The 17,283-nt window shown below is 50.2% G+C and overlaps 1 protein-coding gene across 1 annotated transcript in view; it reads left to right on the top strand.

Moving 5' to 3' along the window:
• The first annotated feature begins 6,967 nt into the window (after positions 1-6,967).
• The window catches only part of MEAK7 (MTOR associated protein, eak-7 homolog), a 29,271-nt gene continuing 18,955 nt past the window's right edge, over positions 6,968-17,283 (top strand). The window contains exons 1-3 of the mRNA XM_060254522.1: positions 6,968-7,160; positions 8,596-8,826; positions 15,435-15,579. Coding sequence (XP_060110505.1) covers positions 6,993-7,160; positions 8,596-8,826; positions 15,435-15,579 — 544 coding nt within the window. The 5' untranslated portion in view covers positions 6,968-6,992. The remainder of the gene's footprint in view (positions 7,161-8,595; positions 8,827-15,434; positions 15,580-17,283) is intronic.

The raw sequence follows: 17,283 nt of genomic DNA, 5'->3' as shown, positions 1-17,283 counted from the left end.
TAAATAGATACACACATGGCCTGGTCTGACATGGCCCAGCCCGGTTTGGTGTAGTGGTTAAGTGTGTGGACTCTTATCTGGGAGAACCAGGTTTGATTCCCCACTCCTCCACTTGCACCTGCTGGCATGGCCTTGGGTCAGCCATAGCTCTGGCAGAGGTTGTCCTTGAAAGGGCAGCTGCTGTGAGAGTCCTCTCAGCCCCACCCACCTCATAGGATGTCTGCTGTGGGGGAGGAAGGTAAATGAGATTGTGAGCCACTCTGAGACTCTTCGGAGTGGTGGGCGGGATATAAATCCAATCTCTTCATATACCTCACAGGGTGTCTGTTGTGGGGGAGGAAGGGAAAGGAGATTGTGAGCCGCTCTGAGACTCTTGAGTGGAGGGCGGAATATAAATCCAATGTCTTCTTCTTCTATATGGCCCGGCCCGACAAGGTCTCATTTATGTCAGATCTGGCCCTCATAACAAATGAGTTCGACGTACAAGGTAGGAGGGAATTTCTGTTTGGGCTGGTGATCAGGTATGTTCTCACTGCATGTATATGGCACAAAACGGCAGTCAGGCCCGTAGCTACGAGGGGGCCTCACGGGGCCCTGTCCTCCGACTTAAGTGCCAGGCCCCCTGACTTCTGTCCCCCAACTTGCCCCTGACTTGCCCCCCGACTTGATTTTTGCCACTGTGCGCCACCAAGCCTGATCCCTGCCTTGCCGGACACCATCTCTTGTGCTGCCTGCTCTTTCAATTCAACACACACGGCAAGCGTGCGCGCGCACACACGTACCCCATCAGCCACCTGCTGGTCGTGTCCTCTCTCCTACTCTCCCCCCACCCCCATCCTGAGCCCAGCAAGTCTGTAAAGTGTTGCAATGCAATTCAACGCGCTCTCTCGCTCTCTCTCAACATACGCACCAGCTGCCCGCCCTCTCCCTCTGCCGAACACTTCTCTCACTGTACTACTTGCCTGCTCACTGTCTGTCATCAAACAAGCACACGCGCGCACACACGCACGCCACCAGCTGCCCACCCTCTCTCCCCCCTTTCCCTCCCACCCTGCCGAGCACTTCTTTCCCTGCTACATCAACAATTGCCCACTGCATCGCCCCGTCAGTTCTGATCACCCTGTGGAATGGTCACCGTCAATCAGCAAAGAAGGCTCGAGCTTCAAACCGCTATGTTGCGGTGAATCAGAAGCTCACAGTTTAGAAAGAAAAGGCTTCCATGCAACGTCTGCTCCTCTTTCCTCTCCCTTCCTCCAATTGTCTGCTTTGTTGTCTCTTCCCTCACTGGCAGGAAAGCCCTTAACTGCTCTGGACGGTGGACTCCACCACATTATGCCCAGCTGAAGTCCCTCCCCTCCGTGGTGCCGCTCTTCCAGGCTACATCCCCCAAATCTCCAGGGATTTCTCAAGCCAGAGTTGGCAACCTGTCCCTCAACCATCTTTCTCCCAAGAAATGTTTGTATTAAACTTTAGTTATCAAAGATTTCAGGTTTTCACGGCTGGTAACATCATTAGGGTTTGTAGAATCTTTCGGGCTCAAGTGCCGTGGAGAGCTGCTATTTCTCTCCAGCAGCCCTGGCCCCACTCAATGCACAGCAGCCAAGAAGGTCAGAGCGCCTGCTCCGGCTGCAACGCCACTGAGGATGTTCTCCGCAGCTGAGAACGAAACGTCTGGAAGGAAAACTCTCTCCAGTAGAACATGGCACTTGAGCCCGAAAGATTCTACAAACCCTAATAAACTTTAGTTGCTTTTGGCTCTTCGAATTTTTTGAGTGGGGGGGTGGGGAGAGCAACAATAATTCTTACTCTTTGCAGTCCTTTGCTCATTTACTTCCCTTCTGATGATGCAACCTGCACTTGAAGGTGTGCAGGGAGCAGCACTAGGGCTGCCAATCCCCAGGTGGGGGCAGGGGATCCCCCAGTTTGGAGCGCCCCCCCCCTTCAGGGTCATCAGAAAACGGCGGGGGGGGGGGGGAGGAAATGTCTGCTGGGCACTCCATTATTCCCTATGTGGAATTCACTGCCACAGGAGGTGGTGGCGTCCACAAGCATAGCCACCTTCAAGAAGGGGTTAGATAAAAATATGGAGCAGAGGTCCATCAGTGGCTATTAGCCACAGTGTGTGTGTGTGTGTGTGTGTGTGTGTGTGTATATATATATATATATATATATATATATTTGGCCGCTGTGTGACACAGAATGTTGGACTGGATGGGCCATTGGCCTGATCTAACATGGCTTCTCTTATGTTCTTATGAGACTGATTCCCAAACAGAACAGAGAAAAATTGATCCGTGGGTACTTGGGGCTCCGGGGGGCTGTGTTTTGAGGTAGAGGCACTAAACCTGCAGCATAGTATCCGGTGCCTCTCCTCAAAATACCCTCCAAGTTTCAAAAGGATTGGACCAGAGGGTCCCATTCTATGAGGCCCCAAAGAAGATGCCCCTATTCTTCATTATTTCCAGTGGAGGGAAGGCATTTAAAAGGAGTGTGGTCCCTTTAAATGTGATGGCCAGAACTCCCTTTGGAGTTCAATTATGCTTGTCACAACCTTTCTCTTGGCTCCACCCCCAAAGTCCACAGATATTTCTTGAATTGAAATTGGCAACTCTAAGCAGCACACAACGGATCTCATTCTTTCCAATGCTGGGGAAAGGGGCAGGGGAGATCTGGCGGGGGCTGCTCTGCAGTTTCTGCTGATTCGGATCCCGGATTCCCTTTCGCTCCGCGGGGCAAGATTCGAACTCGCGGCCCCCGGTCGCTCCCGCAGCCGGGCGGTCCCGGTGACGTCACGCGCCACGGCTCCCCGCCTCCCTCCCGCGCCCGCCATAGAGACCAGAATGCCGCACCGGCCCCTTCCTAACTCCCACTTCCGGTCTCAGGCGAACTGATTGCGTCCGACGCCGTAAACCATAGATTCTCAAACCCTAGAGCGGCCGGCCAGCAGAGGACGGTCATATCGTAACCGGAAGCTTGGCCCGCGCGCTGTTCGAAGTCGGTTTTCCCCGCCTCTTGGTCACGCGACCGACCGAAGCTATTACGCACGACGAGCCCCGCCTCTCTCGAAAAGGGGGCGTTCCTATTGGCTCAGTTGCTCGCCGGTCTGAGCGGCTCGAGAGGCAGTTGTGAGGAGCGGCGCTGAGGGGAGCCTCGCCCGGGAATGCTGAGCGAAGGGGCGGAGCCTGTTTGAAAGAGGAGGCGGGGCTTGCGGAGAGGTAGGGTGTGGGCGTGTCTAGCGAGACGGCTGTCAAAGGATGGTCATATTAAATATTAATGAAGGAGGCGTGGTCTGAGTTGGCGCGAATTTGAATAAGGGGTGTGGCCAGAGATAAATGTGGATTTCAGTGAAGGGACGGGACTTAGTGGGTATCAAAAAAGGGAGAGGTCTGGAGAATATGGGGGCGGGGTCTGTTTGCAGGTGAAGGGGAGGAGCTTGTATGCAAATATCGATGAAGGCGGGGCCAGGAGAGTGTAAGGGCGGGGCCTGTGTGAATATTGAGGAAAGGGTGAGGATTATATGCAAACATCAATGAAGGGGAGAGCAGGGGTCTGTGTTTGAATATTAATGAAGGGGTGTGGCCAGGAGAGTGTAGGGGTGGGGCTTGTGCAATTATTAATGAAAGGGTGGAGTTGTGTGCAAAGTTCAATGAAGAAGAGAACAAGGCCTGTTTGCATATTAATAAAGGGGCGGGGCTTGTGGGAAAGGGGTTGGTCAGACTGCCAAAAGCAGTGGGCGGCCTTGGATATGACCCTTCAGTGACCAGTAAGGACGTCAAGGGCAGGGAGGGGGGACTTGCTTCAGTCTAAAATGGCAGGTGGGGAGTTTGGGTGTATGGTTGCCAACTCTGGGTTGGGAAATTCCTGGAGTTCTGGGGAAGGGTAGAATTGGGAGAAGGGAAGGAGATCGGCAGGGATGTTATGCCACGGAGTCCATCCTCCAAAGTTGTCCTTTCCTTCCGGGAAACTGATCTCTGTAGTTTGGAGATCAGGTATAATTCTGCAGAAGCCCCAGGTACCACCTGGAAGTTGGCAGCCGTAGCTTGCGTGAGCTGCGGACGGGTGGGATCTGCATGACCAGTGAGAAAGCTATAATTGAGCCGTTAACAGAACAGACTAGATCAGATTCAGGGGTTTTGCTCATTTGTTATGAGGGCCGAATCTGACATAGATGAGACCTTGTTGGGCAGGGCCGTGTGTGCAGCTATTTAAGATTAGATAGCAGAGCTAGAAACTTTGTAAAGAACACAGACAACCACGATTAAAGATTTTGTTATTTTAAAAACTTAAAATAAAACATACTTAAAACATTAGCACTTGTTGGTCTTAAAGGTGCTTTCTTTGTATCTCTCCCGTGGGATCCAGGGAACTGGGCAAAGGAAACTCTGGCTCTTTCCCTCCCTCCCCAGGGGACCAGGAGGGGGAGGAGCCTCAGCCAATGGAGAAAATAGAGGTTTTGCTCTGTAGCTTTGCTGTGTGATTGAGCAAAGCTTGCAAAGCAAGTTGAGATGCAGAAGGAAGCAAGAGAAAGGGAGAAGGAAGCAAACGAGTCAGTTGTTCAGGGGGCCTGATAGGAGCCCTCTGGGGGCCTGATTCAGCCCCCAGGACGCATGTTTGACGCCCCTGCTCTAAGCCTTCCTTCAGGCAGCCAAAAGACCCAGGGACGAGGATGCTTTGTCTCCTTGACATATTCCTGTGCCTTCACCTGCTTCGCTGGAAAGAGAGGCTAGAGAGTGAGGAAGTTAAATTGTCTGGTGAAATCGTTGCTTGTTAGGCAATTGTTAAAGTTTCGGAAACTCCTTTTGCAAGACTTGTTGATTGCCTTTGTAATTTCTTATTGGAGAAAAGGTAGCATTCTTTAAAAGCAACTCATACTTTGGCCAATGGTGTTGAAGATGGAAGGTGCCTAAATTCCCCCTCCCCTCTTGATTTATTTGGAATGACAACTGGGAAAGTTGACTGCCCCCCCCCCCCCCCTGCTTAGCTTGTCTGATGGCAGAATGTCTTTCCATCTTTTCTGGGGCCTGCATTTCTCTGAGAATTTTCAGGTTGCTGCGCTTTGTGAATAATTCATCCTTCTCGGGCTTTGATCATTAATTTGTATTTCTGTTGCTGGAATTTGTTTAACGACAAGCTCTCATGTTGCAGGCGTGGTTTAAAAATGGTTTCATTTATTCTTGCGAAGGAGGGGGGGTGAGGAGGAAAGAGAGGCTACTGGGAGCATTTTTAAATGTTTTTCAGTAGGACTTCTCCTTACCTTTTTACAGTGTTTGTGTAGTAGAAAAAAGAGAGTCTCCAGTAGCAGCTGCTGGAATGGGTCAGCCAGAGCTCTTGCAGGAGTTGTCCTTGAAAGGACAACTGCTGTCAGAGCTCTCTCAGGCCCATCTACTTCACAGGGTGTCTGTTGGGGGGGAAGAAGATAAAGGAGATTGTAAGCCGCTCTGAGACCGATTCAGAGCGAAGGTCGGGTATAAATCTGCGGTCTTCTGCTGGTGTTTTTGATAAGAGTCTAATTGACAGCTGTTGTGCATTTTGTATCAGTGAAATTCATCTTTTAACAGTGCTTTGTTTCACGTTCTAGGTCCCTAAGAAGGCGTGTATTGACAGGAAGAGAAGAAGAAGAGTTGGTTTTTATACCCCACCCTTCACTTCCTGAAGGAAGTGATTTACAATCTCCTTCCCTTCCTCTCCCCGGATCAGACACCCTGTGAGGTAGGTGGGGCTGAGAGAGCTCTAAGAGAACTGTGGCTGGGCCAAGGTCATCCAGCTGGCTTCATGTGGAGAAGGAATGGGGAGTCAAACCCAGTTCTCCAGATTAGAGTCTGCTGCTCTCAACCTCTACACCAAACTGGCTCTCAGGGGAGTCAGTGTTGAAGGGTTGTCTGAAAACTGTGCATTTTTAAAATAAAAAATGGCCTATCAAAGAGTGCTTTGTGGCAGCTGATGCGGTTTTACCCCTAAATGCTTTTAAAGATTCGTTCCTTTCTTCCTAAGAGCCCCGTGGCACAGAGTGGTAAAGCTGCAGTCCTGCAGTCGGAGCCCTCTGCTCACGACCTGAGTTCGATCCCAGCGAAAGCTGGTTCAGGGAGCCGGCTCCAGGTTGACTCAGCCTTCCATCTTTCCGAGTTTGGTAAAAGGAGTACCCATCTTGCTGTGGGGGAAGTGTAAAAGACTGGGGAAGGCAATGGCAAACCACCCTGTAAAAAATCTGCCGTGAAAACGTTGTGAAAGCAACGTCACCCCAGAGTCGGAAACAATTGGTGCTTACACAGGGGACCTTTCCTTTCCAAAGCCCCCACCATCCCACTGGCTGGTTTGGAGAAGGCATTTCTCTCTTTAAATCACTTCTCCAAGCCAGCCGGCAGCTTGGAGAATTTATTTATTTATTTACTTCTATTGTTAGCCTGCCCTTCCCATAAAACAGGGAGCCCCGTGGCACAGAGTGGTAAAGCACTTTTAGCACTTTTATTAACTTAATTAACTAATTTTAAACCTAATCAGAATTTTAATGCTTAAATGTAATTTTGTGTTTTTTGCTTTTTGTATAATTGAAATTTGTATGATGTTGTTAGCCGCCCTGAGCCTGCCTCGGCGGGGAGGGCGGGATACAAATAAAATTATCTAAAATTATCTAATCTAATCTAAAGCTGCAGTACTGCAGTCCTAAGCTCTGCTCACGACCGGAGTTGGATCGCAGTGAAAGCTGGTTCAGGTAGCCGGCTCCAGGTTGACTCAGCCTTCCATTCTTCCGAGGTTGGTCAAATGAGTACCCAGCTTGCTGGGGGAAAAGTGTAGATGACTGAGGAAGGCAATGGCAAACCGCCCCGTAAAAAGTCTGCCGTGAAAACGTGAAAGCAACGTCACCCCAGAGTTGGAAACGACTGGTGCTTGCACAGGGGACTACCTTTACCTTCCTTCCTGCCTGCCTCTCTCTTCATGCTCATGTCTTTCTGTTCCCCCCTGTTCTCATAGGATTCCAGCAGCTGGTTGAGAAGATGGGTGGCTCAGAGAGCAGCTTATACCAGAAGCACCTCTCGAGGTTTCTCCCGGATGAGCTCGCGGACATCGATAGAGTGTTTGATGCTTTATCTGGATCACCTGGGCCCGTCGAAGGAACGGGTGGAAAGGCTGCGAAGAGGACTGTGACTTTGACAATGTTCAAGGCAAGAGATCGGCTGCTCGGTTTAATGATGATAGGAACTGGGGTTAAGAGCATAAGAAGAGCCCTGCTGGATCAGACCTATAGTCCATCAAGTCCAGCATCCTGTCTCACACACTGGCCGACCAATTTCTCTGGATGGCCAACAACTGAGGCCTTCCCTCTGATATTGCTTTCTGGGTCTAAGCCTCTGAATGTGGAGGTTTCTCCTCAGTCACCATAGCTAGTAAAAAGGTCAAGGTAGTCCCCTGTGAAAGCACCAGTCGTTTCCGACTCTGGAGTGACATTGCTTTCACAATGTTTCCACAGCAGACTTTTTACGGGGTGGTTTGCCATTGCCTTCCCCAGTCCTCTACACTTTCCCCCCAGCAAGCTGGGGACTCCTTTTACCGACCTCGGAAGGATGGAAGGCTGAGTCAACCTCGAGCTGGCTACCTGAACCAGCTTCCGCTGGGATCGAACTCAGGTCGTGAGCAGAGAGTTCACACTGCAGTACTGCAGCTTTACCACTCTGTGCCACGGGGCTGTTTACAATGCAAATGTAAAATTTAAATTTATTCAGGTAGATCCAGTTCACATTCAGGTTGCAACCAAAAGGCAAGACAGAAGCCTAATCTAAAGAGTAAGGTAAAGGAAGTCCCCTGTGCAAGCACCAGTTGTTTCCGACTCTGGGGTGACGCTGCTTTCACAACGTTTTCACGGCAGACTTTTTACAGGGTGCTTTGCCTTTGCCTTCCCCAGTCATCTACACTTTCCCCCCAGCAAGCTGGATACTCATTTTACCGACCTCGGAAGGATGGAAGGCTGAGTCAACCTCGAGCCGGCTACCTGAACCAGCTTCCGCTGGGATCGAACTCAGGTCATGAGCAGAGGGTTCCGACTGCAGGACTGCAGCTTTACCATTCTGCGCCACGGGGCTAGTAGCCACTCTCTAATACTCTTTAAAAGCTGTTTATTCACGTGGCCGTCACTGCATCCTCTAGCAATCAACTCCACGTATTAATCACTTGCTTTGTAAAGTCATATTTCCCTTGAACTCACTGCCCATTAACTTCATTTGATGCACTCTCTCTCTCTCCCTCTCTCTTTCTCCTCTCCTCCATTTCATCTTCACAACAACCCTTTTAGGTAGCTAAGACTGAGAGCGGGCAATTAGTTCATGGCCACCCTACCAAGCTTCTACAGTAGTTTCAGGATTTGAGCCTGGGTCTCCCAGGTCCTAGTCTGACACACTAACTACTGGCATTTACGTATGTATTTAAATAAATTACTACCGCTACTAATAAGAATAGTTAATAATAAGTAGCTGAACAGACTCTTTGTTTCCTGGCCCGATCAAGAGGTACAGAGAGAGGAGCCAGGCAAGAGGTTCCCTTCCTTGACAGTCGGGGCAGATCTCTGTGTTCCATCCTATCTGTTTTATCCTGTTCCTTCCCTAGGCCTACATCAGGGAAGCCCTGCCCGAATCGATGACCGTCAAGCTGTTTGATGGGATGAAAAGCATCCGAGTGGCTGAGAAGCCCTCCAGCCCCAGCGACCAGGTGGGGAAGGAGCAATTTGTGGTTTTCTTGGCAGCCGTCACCAAAGGCTATGCGGAGGAGAAGAGCGACATCGTCGTGAAAATGATATCGGAGGCAGACGGGACGATGAAGGGGAGCCACATCCTAGAGGTAAAGAGAAGAAGTAGAAGTGGGAGCGTGAATGGGTTGGGGGACTTGGAGCAGAGGTGGCTGACTTGGTGGGTGGAGAGACTCTTATCTGGGAGACTCTGTGGACTCTTATCTGGAAGAACCGGGTTTGATTCCACACTCCTCCACTCGCAGCTGCTGGAATGGCCTTGGGTCCAAGCCCGGTGCTAGGGGTGCCTGCACCCATAGGCCAAGCCTCCAACTTCCGTCCCCCTAGTTTTTGTATTTGCAAGCGCTTTGCGTGCGCATGCCTGGATGATATCACAGTGACATCACAGCCATGCCCCTGGACTCTTCCAAAGCCTCCTGAGCCTCGGAAAGCTTCAGAAGAATCGGAGGGAGGGTGGGCGCGTGGGGGGGGGCGTGGAGGTGGGGGAGGCAGCGGGCGAGTGCAGGGAAGCGGTGACAGTGATCGGGGAGGTGGCGGGCAAGTGCAGGGGAGGTGGCAATGGTGCTCGGGGAGGTGGCAGACGAGCATGGGGAGGCAGCCGCAGTGCTTGAGGAGGCTGCAGCGGCAAGCGCGGGGAAGCAGTAGTGGGCAGGAGGAGGCAGTAGGCATGGGGAGAGGCACCCCTAGGCCAAGTGCCCAAGGCAGCCGCCTAATTGGCCTACTCCCACGCGCCGGCCCTGCTTGGGTCAGCTCTCTTAGGTATTGTCCTTGAAAGGGGAGCTGCTGTAAGAGCTCTCTCAGCCCCACCCACCTCACAGGGTGTCTGTTGTTGAGGGGGGGGGAAAGGTAAAGGAGATTGCGATCACTCTGAGATTCAGAGTATAGGGCGGGATATAAATCTAATATCATCATCATCTTCTTCTTCAAGACTGGAATGGCCTTGGGTCAGCCATAGCTCTGGCAGAGTTGTCCTTAAAAGGGCAGCTGCTGGGAGAGAGCTCTCAGCCCCACCCACCTCAGAGGGTGTCTGTTGTGGAGGCGGGGGGGAAGGTAAAGGAGATTGTGACCACTCTGAGATTCAGAGTATAGGGCGGGATATAAATCTAATATCATCTTCTTCTTCTTCAAGACTGGAATGGGCTTGGGTCAGCCATAGCTCTCGCAGAGGTTGTCCTTGAAAGGGCAGCTGCTGTAAGAGCTCTCTCAGCCCCGCCCACTTCACAGGGTGTCTGTTGTGGAGGGGGGGGAAGGTAAAGGAGATTGTGACCACTCTGAGATTCAGAGTATAGGGCGGGATATAAATCTAATATCATCTTCTTCTTCTTCAAGACTGGAATGGGCTTGGGTCAGCCATAGCTCTCGCAGAGGTTGTCCTTGAAAGGGCAGCTTCTGGGAGAGCTCTCTCAGCCCCACCCACCTCAGAGGGTGTCTGTTGTAGGCAGGGGGAAGGTAAAGGAAATTGCGACCACTCTGAGATTCAGAGTATAGGGTCAGATATAAATCTATCATCATCTTCTTCTTCTTCTTCAAGACTGGAATGGCCTTGGGTCAGCCATAGCTCTGGCAGAGGTTGTCCTTGAAAGGGCAGCTTCTGGGAGAGCTCTCTCAGCGCCACCCACCTCACAGGGTGTCTGCTGTGGCGGGGGGGGGGGGGGAGGTAAAGGAGATTGCGACCACTCTGAGATTCAGAGTATAGGGCGGGATATAAATCCAATATCATCATCTTCTTCTTCTGCCTTGGAGTGCAGTGACTCTTTTTCTCATCCTGGTGATGGAAGATTTTTTTTTTTTAAATTGCTGCAATCCTGCACAGGAGTAGACCCGCAACCGACTGTCACTGGTTTTAGAACGGTTTAGCACCTTCTGTATTGAGCTGGGTTTAAAGGACGTGACAGGGCTCAATGCTCTCAATGGCATAGATTGCCAGCCTCCAGGCAGGACCCAGGGATCTCTCAGGCCCCCTGGAGAAAATGGCTGCTTTGAAGGGTGGACTTTATGCAATTTAATCCCACTTAGGTCCCCCACCACTCTGAACCCCGCCCTTCCTAGGCTGCACCCCCAAATCTCCAGGAATTTCCCAACCTGAAATTGGCAACCGTAGGCCCGGAAGAATTGTAATTCAGAGCTCTCGTATGCGCATGGATTAAAAAAAGAGAGATGGGGCAAGCAGAAGGAAGTACAGTACTCTCAAGGTCCCAGGTGTGGCGTCGGTGCCGTTTGCTTGTTTTCAAGAACGGCCTCCGTTTACTGTAAGCATGGACTTTCCACGGGTGGTATTTGAAGCCTGGCAAAGGCATAAGGATGACTGTAAATGGGAGCCGTCGCAGAGCCCACGGGTGCCTTCCTTTCAGAACATTTTAAAACCTGCAGTGCTTGCAGAAACGCAAAGCAGCTGACGGAAAATCATGCCGATAAAATAGTTCTGCAAGAAATGAACACTAGAAATGTTCCGCTTGAGAATATTTGCAAGAGCTTGTTTGCAGTCCTCTGGTCTGAAGGAGTAAAAGGAGAGGGAAACCTGGAACAGGGACCTCCTTAACTCGATTCCGGTCTGGGTAAAGGGATATATGCTGTGATCCAAAGCAGAATTAACACTCTTGTAAGCCTGTTGGCGTTGAATTCAGTTTGGGATTGCACCGCTCTAGCTCTTTCCTTCCTTCCCCAGGGGACCAGGAGGGGAAGGCGCCTCAATCAATAGAAGGAAGAGAGGCTTGGCTCAAAAGCTCTGCTGTGCGACTGAGAGAGCCTGTCAAAGCAAGCTCGCCCCCCCCTTCTCAAGGGAAGAGCCTCAGCCAATGGAGAAAATAGCTCCTGTGTGATTGAGCAAGCCTGTCAAAGCAAACTGTGATGCAGAAGGAAGCAGGCGACAGCCAGTTGCTCGGGGACCTGAGAGGAGCCCTCCGGGGGCCTGATTTGACCCCTGGGCCACATGTTTGACACCCCTGGTCTAGACCCTCTCCAGATTTAAACAGTAGGCTGCGACAAGACCTTTTGACTATCCCAGCAGCCCCAGAGCGAAAAAATCAGACCGCTGAGCCTTTCAGGAGATGATTCCAGAAAGTCAGCCCTGCGAGGCGGGCTTGCAGTTCTGAGTTTCCAAGCTAAACATCAACCATGGGCTGAGCAGTCCGAGGCTTCTGGACTTCGCTTTCGAGACCATGGAAACAAAAACCACCCGGTTAATAAAATAAAACCTTCATTTAATGTGCAAAAGGTTTGTTTAATGTTCAATGGAAAAAGGGCAACGAGAATGATTCAAGGGCTGGAACACTTTCCCTATGAAGAAAGGTTAAAACGCTTGGGGCTCTTTAGCTTGGAGAAACGTCGCCTGCGGGGTGACATGATAGAGGTTGACAAGATTATGCGTGGAATAGAAAAGGTAGAGAAAGGAGGACTTTTCTCCCTTTCTCACTTTGTACGAGTTCTCACAGTACAAGAACTCGTGGACACTCAGTGAAATTAAGAACATAAGAGAAGCCATGTTGGAACAGGCCAATGGCCCATCCAGTCCAACACACTGTGTCACATAAGAACATAAGAGAAGCCATGTTGGATCAGGCCAATGGCCCATCCAGTCCAACACACTGTGTCACAGAAGAACATAAGAGAAGCCATGTTGGATCAGGCCAATGGCCCATCCAGTCCAACATTCTGTGTCACATAAGAACATAAGAGAAGCCATGTTGGATCAGGCCAGTGGCCCATCCAGTCCAACACTCTGTGTCACAGAAGAACATAAGAGAAGCCATGTTGGAACAGGCCAATGGCCCATCCAGTCCAACACTCTGTGTCACATAAGAACATAAGAGAAGCCATGTTGGATCAGGCCAATGGCCCATCCAGTCCAACACACTGTGTCACAGAAGAACATAAGAGAAGCCATGTTGGATCAGGCCAATGGCCCATCCAGTCCAACACTCTGTGTCACATAAGAACATAAGAGAAGCCATGTTGGATCAGGCCAATGGCCCATCCAGTCCAACACTCTGTGTCACATAAGAACATAAGAGAAGCCATGTTGGATCAGGCCAATGGCCCATCCAGTCCAACACTCTGTGTCACATAAGAACATAAGAGAAGCCATGTTGGATCAGGCCAATGGCCCATCCAGTCCAACACTCTGTGTCACAGAAGAACATAAGAGAAGCCATGTTGGAACAGGCCAATGGCCCATCCAGTCTAACACTCTGTGTCACACAGTGGCCAGTATGTGTGTGTGTGTATATATATATATATATACACACACACACACAGTGTGGCTAATAGCCACTGATGGACCTCTGCTCCATATTTTTATCCAATCCCCTCTTGAAGCTGGCTATGCTTGTTGCCACCACCACCTCCTGTGGCAGTGAATTCCGCATGTTAATCGCCTTTTGGGTGAAGAAGTACTTCCTTTTATCTGTTTTAACCTGACTGCTCAGCAATTTCATTGAATGCCCACGAGTTCTTGTATTGTGAGAAAGGGAGAAAAGGACTTCTTTCTCTACCCTCTCCATCCCATGCATAATCTTGTCAACCTCTGTCATGTCACCCCGCAGTCGACGTTTCTCCAAGCTAAAGAGCCCCAAGCGTTTTAACCTTTCTTCATAGGCAAAGTGTTCCAACCCTTTAATCATTCTGAGCAGTCAGGTTAGAACAGGTAAAAGGAAATACTTCTTCACCCAAAGGGTGATTGACACATGGAATTCACTGCCACAGGAGGTGGCGGCAGCTACAAGTATAGGCAGCTTCAAGAGGGGATTGGATAAGCATATGGAGCAGAGGTCCATCAGTGGCTATTAGCCACAGCTTATCATTGGAGCTCTCTCTCTGGGGCAAGTGATGCTCTGTATTCTTGGTGCTTGGGGAGGGGCACAGAGTGAGGATTTCTAGTGTCCAGGCCCCACTGGTGGACCTTCTGATGGCACCTGGGTTTTTTGGCCACTATGTGACACAGAGTGTTGGACTGGATGGGCCATTGGCTCCTTTTACGTTCTTGAAAATATTTAAAACCTACAAAGTCAGCGAAGGGGTTCCAAACGGTAAAGCTAAACTTACCCAGACTAGCTTAATACTTGCAAAGCAGAGAGTCACTAAGGTTCCAACGCGAGTAAAGTCAGCCTTCCCTCAACAAAAGCAAGGCTGTAGTCCTCAGGAACAGCAGTGAGCCGCTTGAGCCGCTGACGGGGCCACTTGCCAGTGACTGAACCGCTAACTCTTAAGCAAATGCATAACTACCTTATAGAAATGGAGTCTGATTGCCTCTGGGCCCTAGAGCTAGTCAGAGTCCAGGAGTGATGTTGCCCCTCTCCCTCGCTACCAAGGAACCCAAGATCACGTGCTGCAGACCAGCGTCCTTGGTTCTCATGGTCCTGAGATATTTTGCTCAGCTCTATGGAATTTACCAGTTAAGGAACCCGTTAGGGATGGCACCAAGCTCCTTCCGAGGTGCAGATAGTTCGCTTTGAAGGCCACTTACCAGTTACCTCAGGGGAGTCAAACATGTGGCCCAGGGGGCTGAATCAGGCCCCCGTAGAGCTCTTATCAGCCCCCTGAGCAACTGTCTCTTGTCTGCTTCCTTCTCCCTCTCTCTCTCACTTCCTTCTGCATCTCAACTTGGTTTGCAAGGCTCGCTCAATCACACAGGAACTACAGAGGAAAACCTCGATTTTCTCCATTGGTTGAGGCTCCTCCCCCTCCTGGTCCCCTGGGGAAGGAAGGAAAGAGCCAGAGCTTCCTTTGCCCAGTTCCCTGGATCCCACAGGAAAAATACAAAGAAAGCACCTTTAAGACCAACAAGCGCTAATGTTTTAAGCATGTTTTATTTTAAGGTTTTTTTAAAAAAAAAATAGTTCTGTTTGTCTGTATCCTTTTAAAAGTTTGTATCTTCTGCCTAATCTTAAATAGGTACACACATGGCCTGGCCCCACACAGCCTGGCCCAGCTCAACAAGGTCTCATTTATGTCAGATCCGGCCCTCATGACGGATGAGTTTGACATCCCTGAAACTCTTGTGAAAGGATGTTTATTCAGCTATGCGGCCTAGTCAAAGTTTCGTAGCCTAGTCCAGTCTGACCAGACTTTTGTAAGGAACCACAATCCATTATACCACCACACCAAACACACACACACGGTGCTTCACCAAAGTGCCAGGAAAACGTCAGCTAAGAAACAGAAACGAATTGCATCGTGGGCTGCATTTAATCTTCAGTTTGGAATTTACTTATCACTTGACCTCCTGGAAAGTTTTATGAGAACTGAAAGTTAGTTAAACGGAACTTTAGTTATTTGTTGCTTATTTATATTTTATATGACTCCTGTACGTGGTAGGCTGGTTTAACAGAAGAAAACATTATGGTACATCTGTCCCTTCCTCTTTTTAAAGGGGGCGGGGAGGGCCCCACACAAAGGAGGCCGCGTCACTCTTCACAAACAGTATGATGTTTCCTCCCAAGAGACTACTGCAAATCGGGGCAAATGTAATGACAGATCCTAAAGTCACAGAGAAGATCAAGAGTCCAAGAGCGCCTTAAAGACTCACGCAAAAATTGTAGCAGGTTTGGAGCTTTCCTGAGTCACTGCTCAATCCTTCAGAAATTTTTATATGCACTGTGTTACTAGTCCTTGTTGCCCTCCTTCGGTGCATGCTGATGTATGCTCTTGCGAGAAGCCTGATTTTATTTCCCACTTCGGGTATTTAATGCTTGCTTTCTTGAAGTTTGCAGAAGACCTGGTCGGCTCCCTTGTTCACGTTTTGAAGCACAGGAAGGAGTTGAAGGGCTGGAGCCTGCAGAATACCCAAGATCCGACGGCTGGCATAAAAGCGCTGGCTTCCCAGCTGGTGTCGGAACTGAAACTCGCAGGTGAGTTACAGACAGGGCTATTTGCGTAGCAGGAACTCCTTTGCATATTAGGCCACACACCCCTGATGTAGCCAATCTTCCAAGAGCTTACTGGGCTCTTAGTGCAGGGCCTACTGGAAGCTCCAGGAGGATTGGCTACATCAGGGGGGTGGGGCCTAATATGCAAAGGAGGTCCTGCTAGAATTCCTTACAGGGCTCTTCCTACAGGGCCTACTGGAAGCTCCAGGAGGATTGGCTACATCAGGGGGGTGGGGCCTAATAGGCAAAGGAGGTCCTGCTAGAATTCCTTACAGGGCTCTTCGTACAGGGCCTACTGGAAGCTCCAGGAGGATTGGCTACATCAGGGGGGTGGGGCCTAATAGGCAAAGGAGGTCCTGCTAGAATTCCTCAAAGGGCTCTTCGTACAGGGCCTGCTGGAAGCTCCAGGAGGATTGGCTACATCAGGGGGGTGGGGCCTAATAGGCAAAGGAGGTCCTGCTAGAATTCCTTACAGGGCTCTTCATACAGGGCCTACTGGAAGCTCCAGGAGGATTGGCTACATCAGGGGGGTGGGGCCTAATATGCAAAGGAGGTCCTGCTAGAATTCCTTACAGGGTTCTTCGTACAGGGCCTACTGGAAGCTCCAGGAGGATTGGCTACATCAGGGGGGTGGGGCCTAATATGCAAAGGAGGTCCTGCTAGAATTCCTTACAGGGCTCTTCGTACAGGGCCTACTGGAAGCTCCAGGAGGATTGGCTACATCAGGGGGGTGGGGCCTAATATGCAAAGGAGGTCCTGCTAGAATTCCTTACAGGGCTCTTCGTACAGGGCCTACTGGAAGCTCCAGGAGGATTGGCTACATCAGGGGGGTGGGGCCTAATATGCAAAGGAGGTCCTGCTAGAATTCCTTACAGGGCTCTTCGTACAGGGCCTACTGGAAGCTCCAGGAGGATTGGCTACATCAGGGGGGTGGGGCCTAATAGGCAAAGGAGGTCCTGCTAGAATTCCTTACAGGGTTCTTCGTACAGGGCCTACTGGAAGCTCCAGGAGGATTGGCTACATCGGGGGTGGGGCCTAATATGCAAAGGAGGTCCTGCTAGAATTCCTTACAGGGCTCTTCGTACAGGGCCTACTGGAAGCTCCAGGAGGATTGGCTACATCCGGTGGATGTGGCTTAATATGCAAAGGAGTTCCTGCTACCAAAAAAAAGCCCTGGGTGTCTCTTTTCTAAACTGAAAAGTCCCAGACTCTTGAGCCTTTTCTCCTGCTTCAATGCAGCCTGCCCCAATAGTATCGGTCACGTATTATTCGCTTTATGTATAAAGGTTGTGTCCCACCTTGTATCCTACCAAGACAGCTAACCGTTTAATATGTGCATGGTAAAATCACGTGTTAAAACCATTAAAATCACCCCCAGAAACGCGCATCGCTAAAACAAAAAACAGAGTTAAAACACACAGTAAACAAAACCCAAAAAACGCCCCCACCGCACAGCAGTTAAATCATTGGTTATGAAGGAGGGAACACTAAACAAAACAAAAAAGTCTTTGCTGGCTGGCAGAAGAAGGCAACAGAAGGGGACAGACAGAGTTCCAGAGAAGAAGAAGATTGCAGATTTATACCCCGCCTTTCTCTCTGTATCAGAGACTCAGAGTGGCTTACAGTCTCCTATATCAGGGGTGGCCAACGGTCGCTCTCCAGATGTTTTTTGCCTACAACTCCTAT

This window comes from Heteronotia binoei, chromosome 14 (assembly GCF_032191835.1).
Source record: "Heteronotia binoei isolate CCM8104 ecotype False Entrance Well chromosome 14, APGP_CSIRO_Hbin_v1, whole genome shotgun sequence".
NCBI classification, from domain to species: Eukaryota; Metazoa; Chordata; class Lepidosauria; order Squamata; family Gekkonidae; genus Heteronotia; species Heteronotia binoei.
The sequence above is the reverse complement of the archived record's forward strand: the minus strand, read 5'-3'. Positions and strand labels throughout refer to the sequence as shown.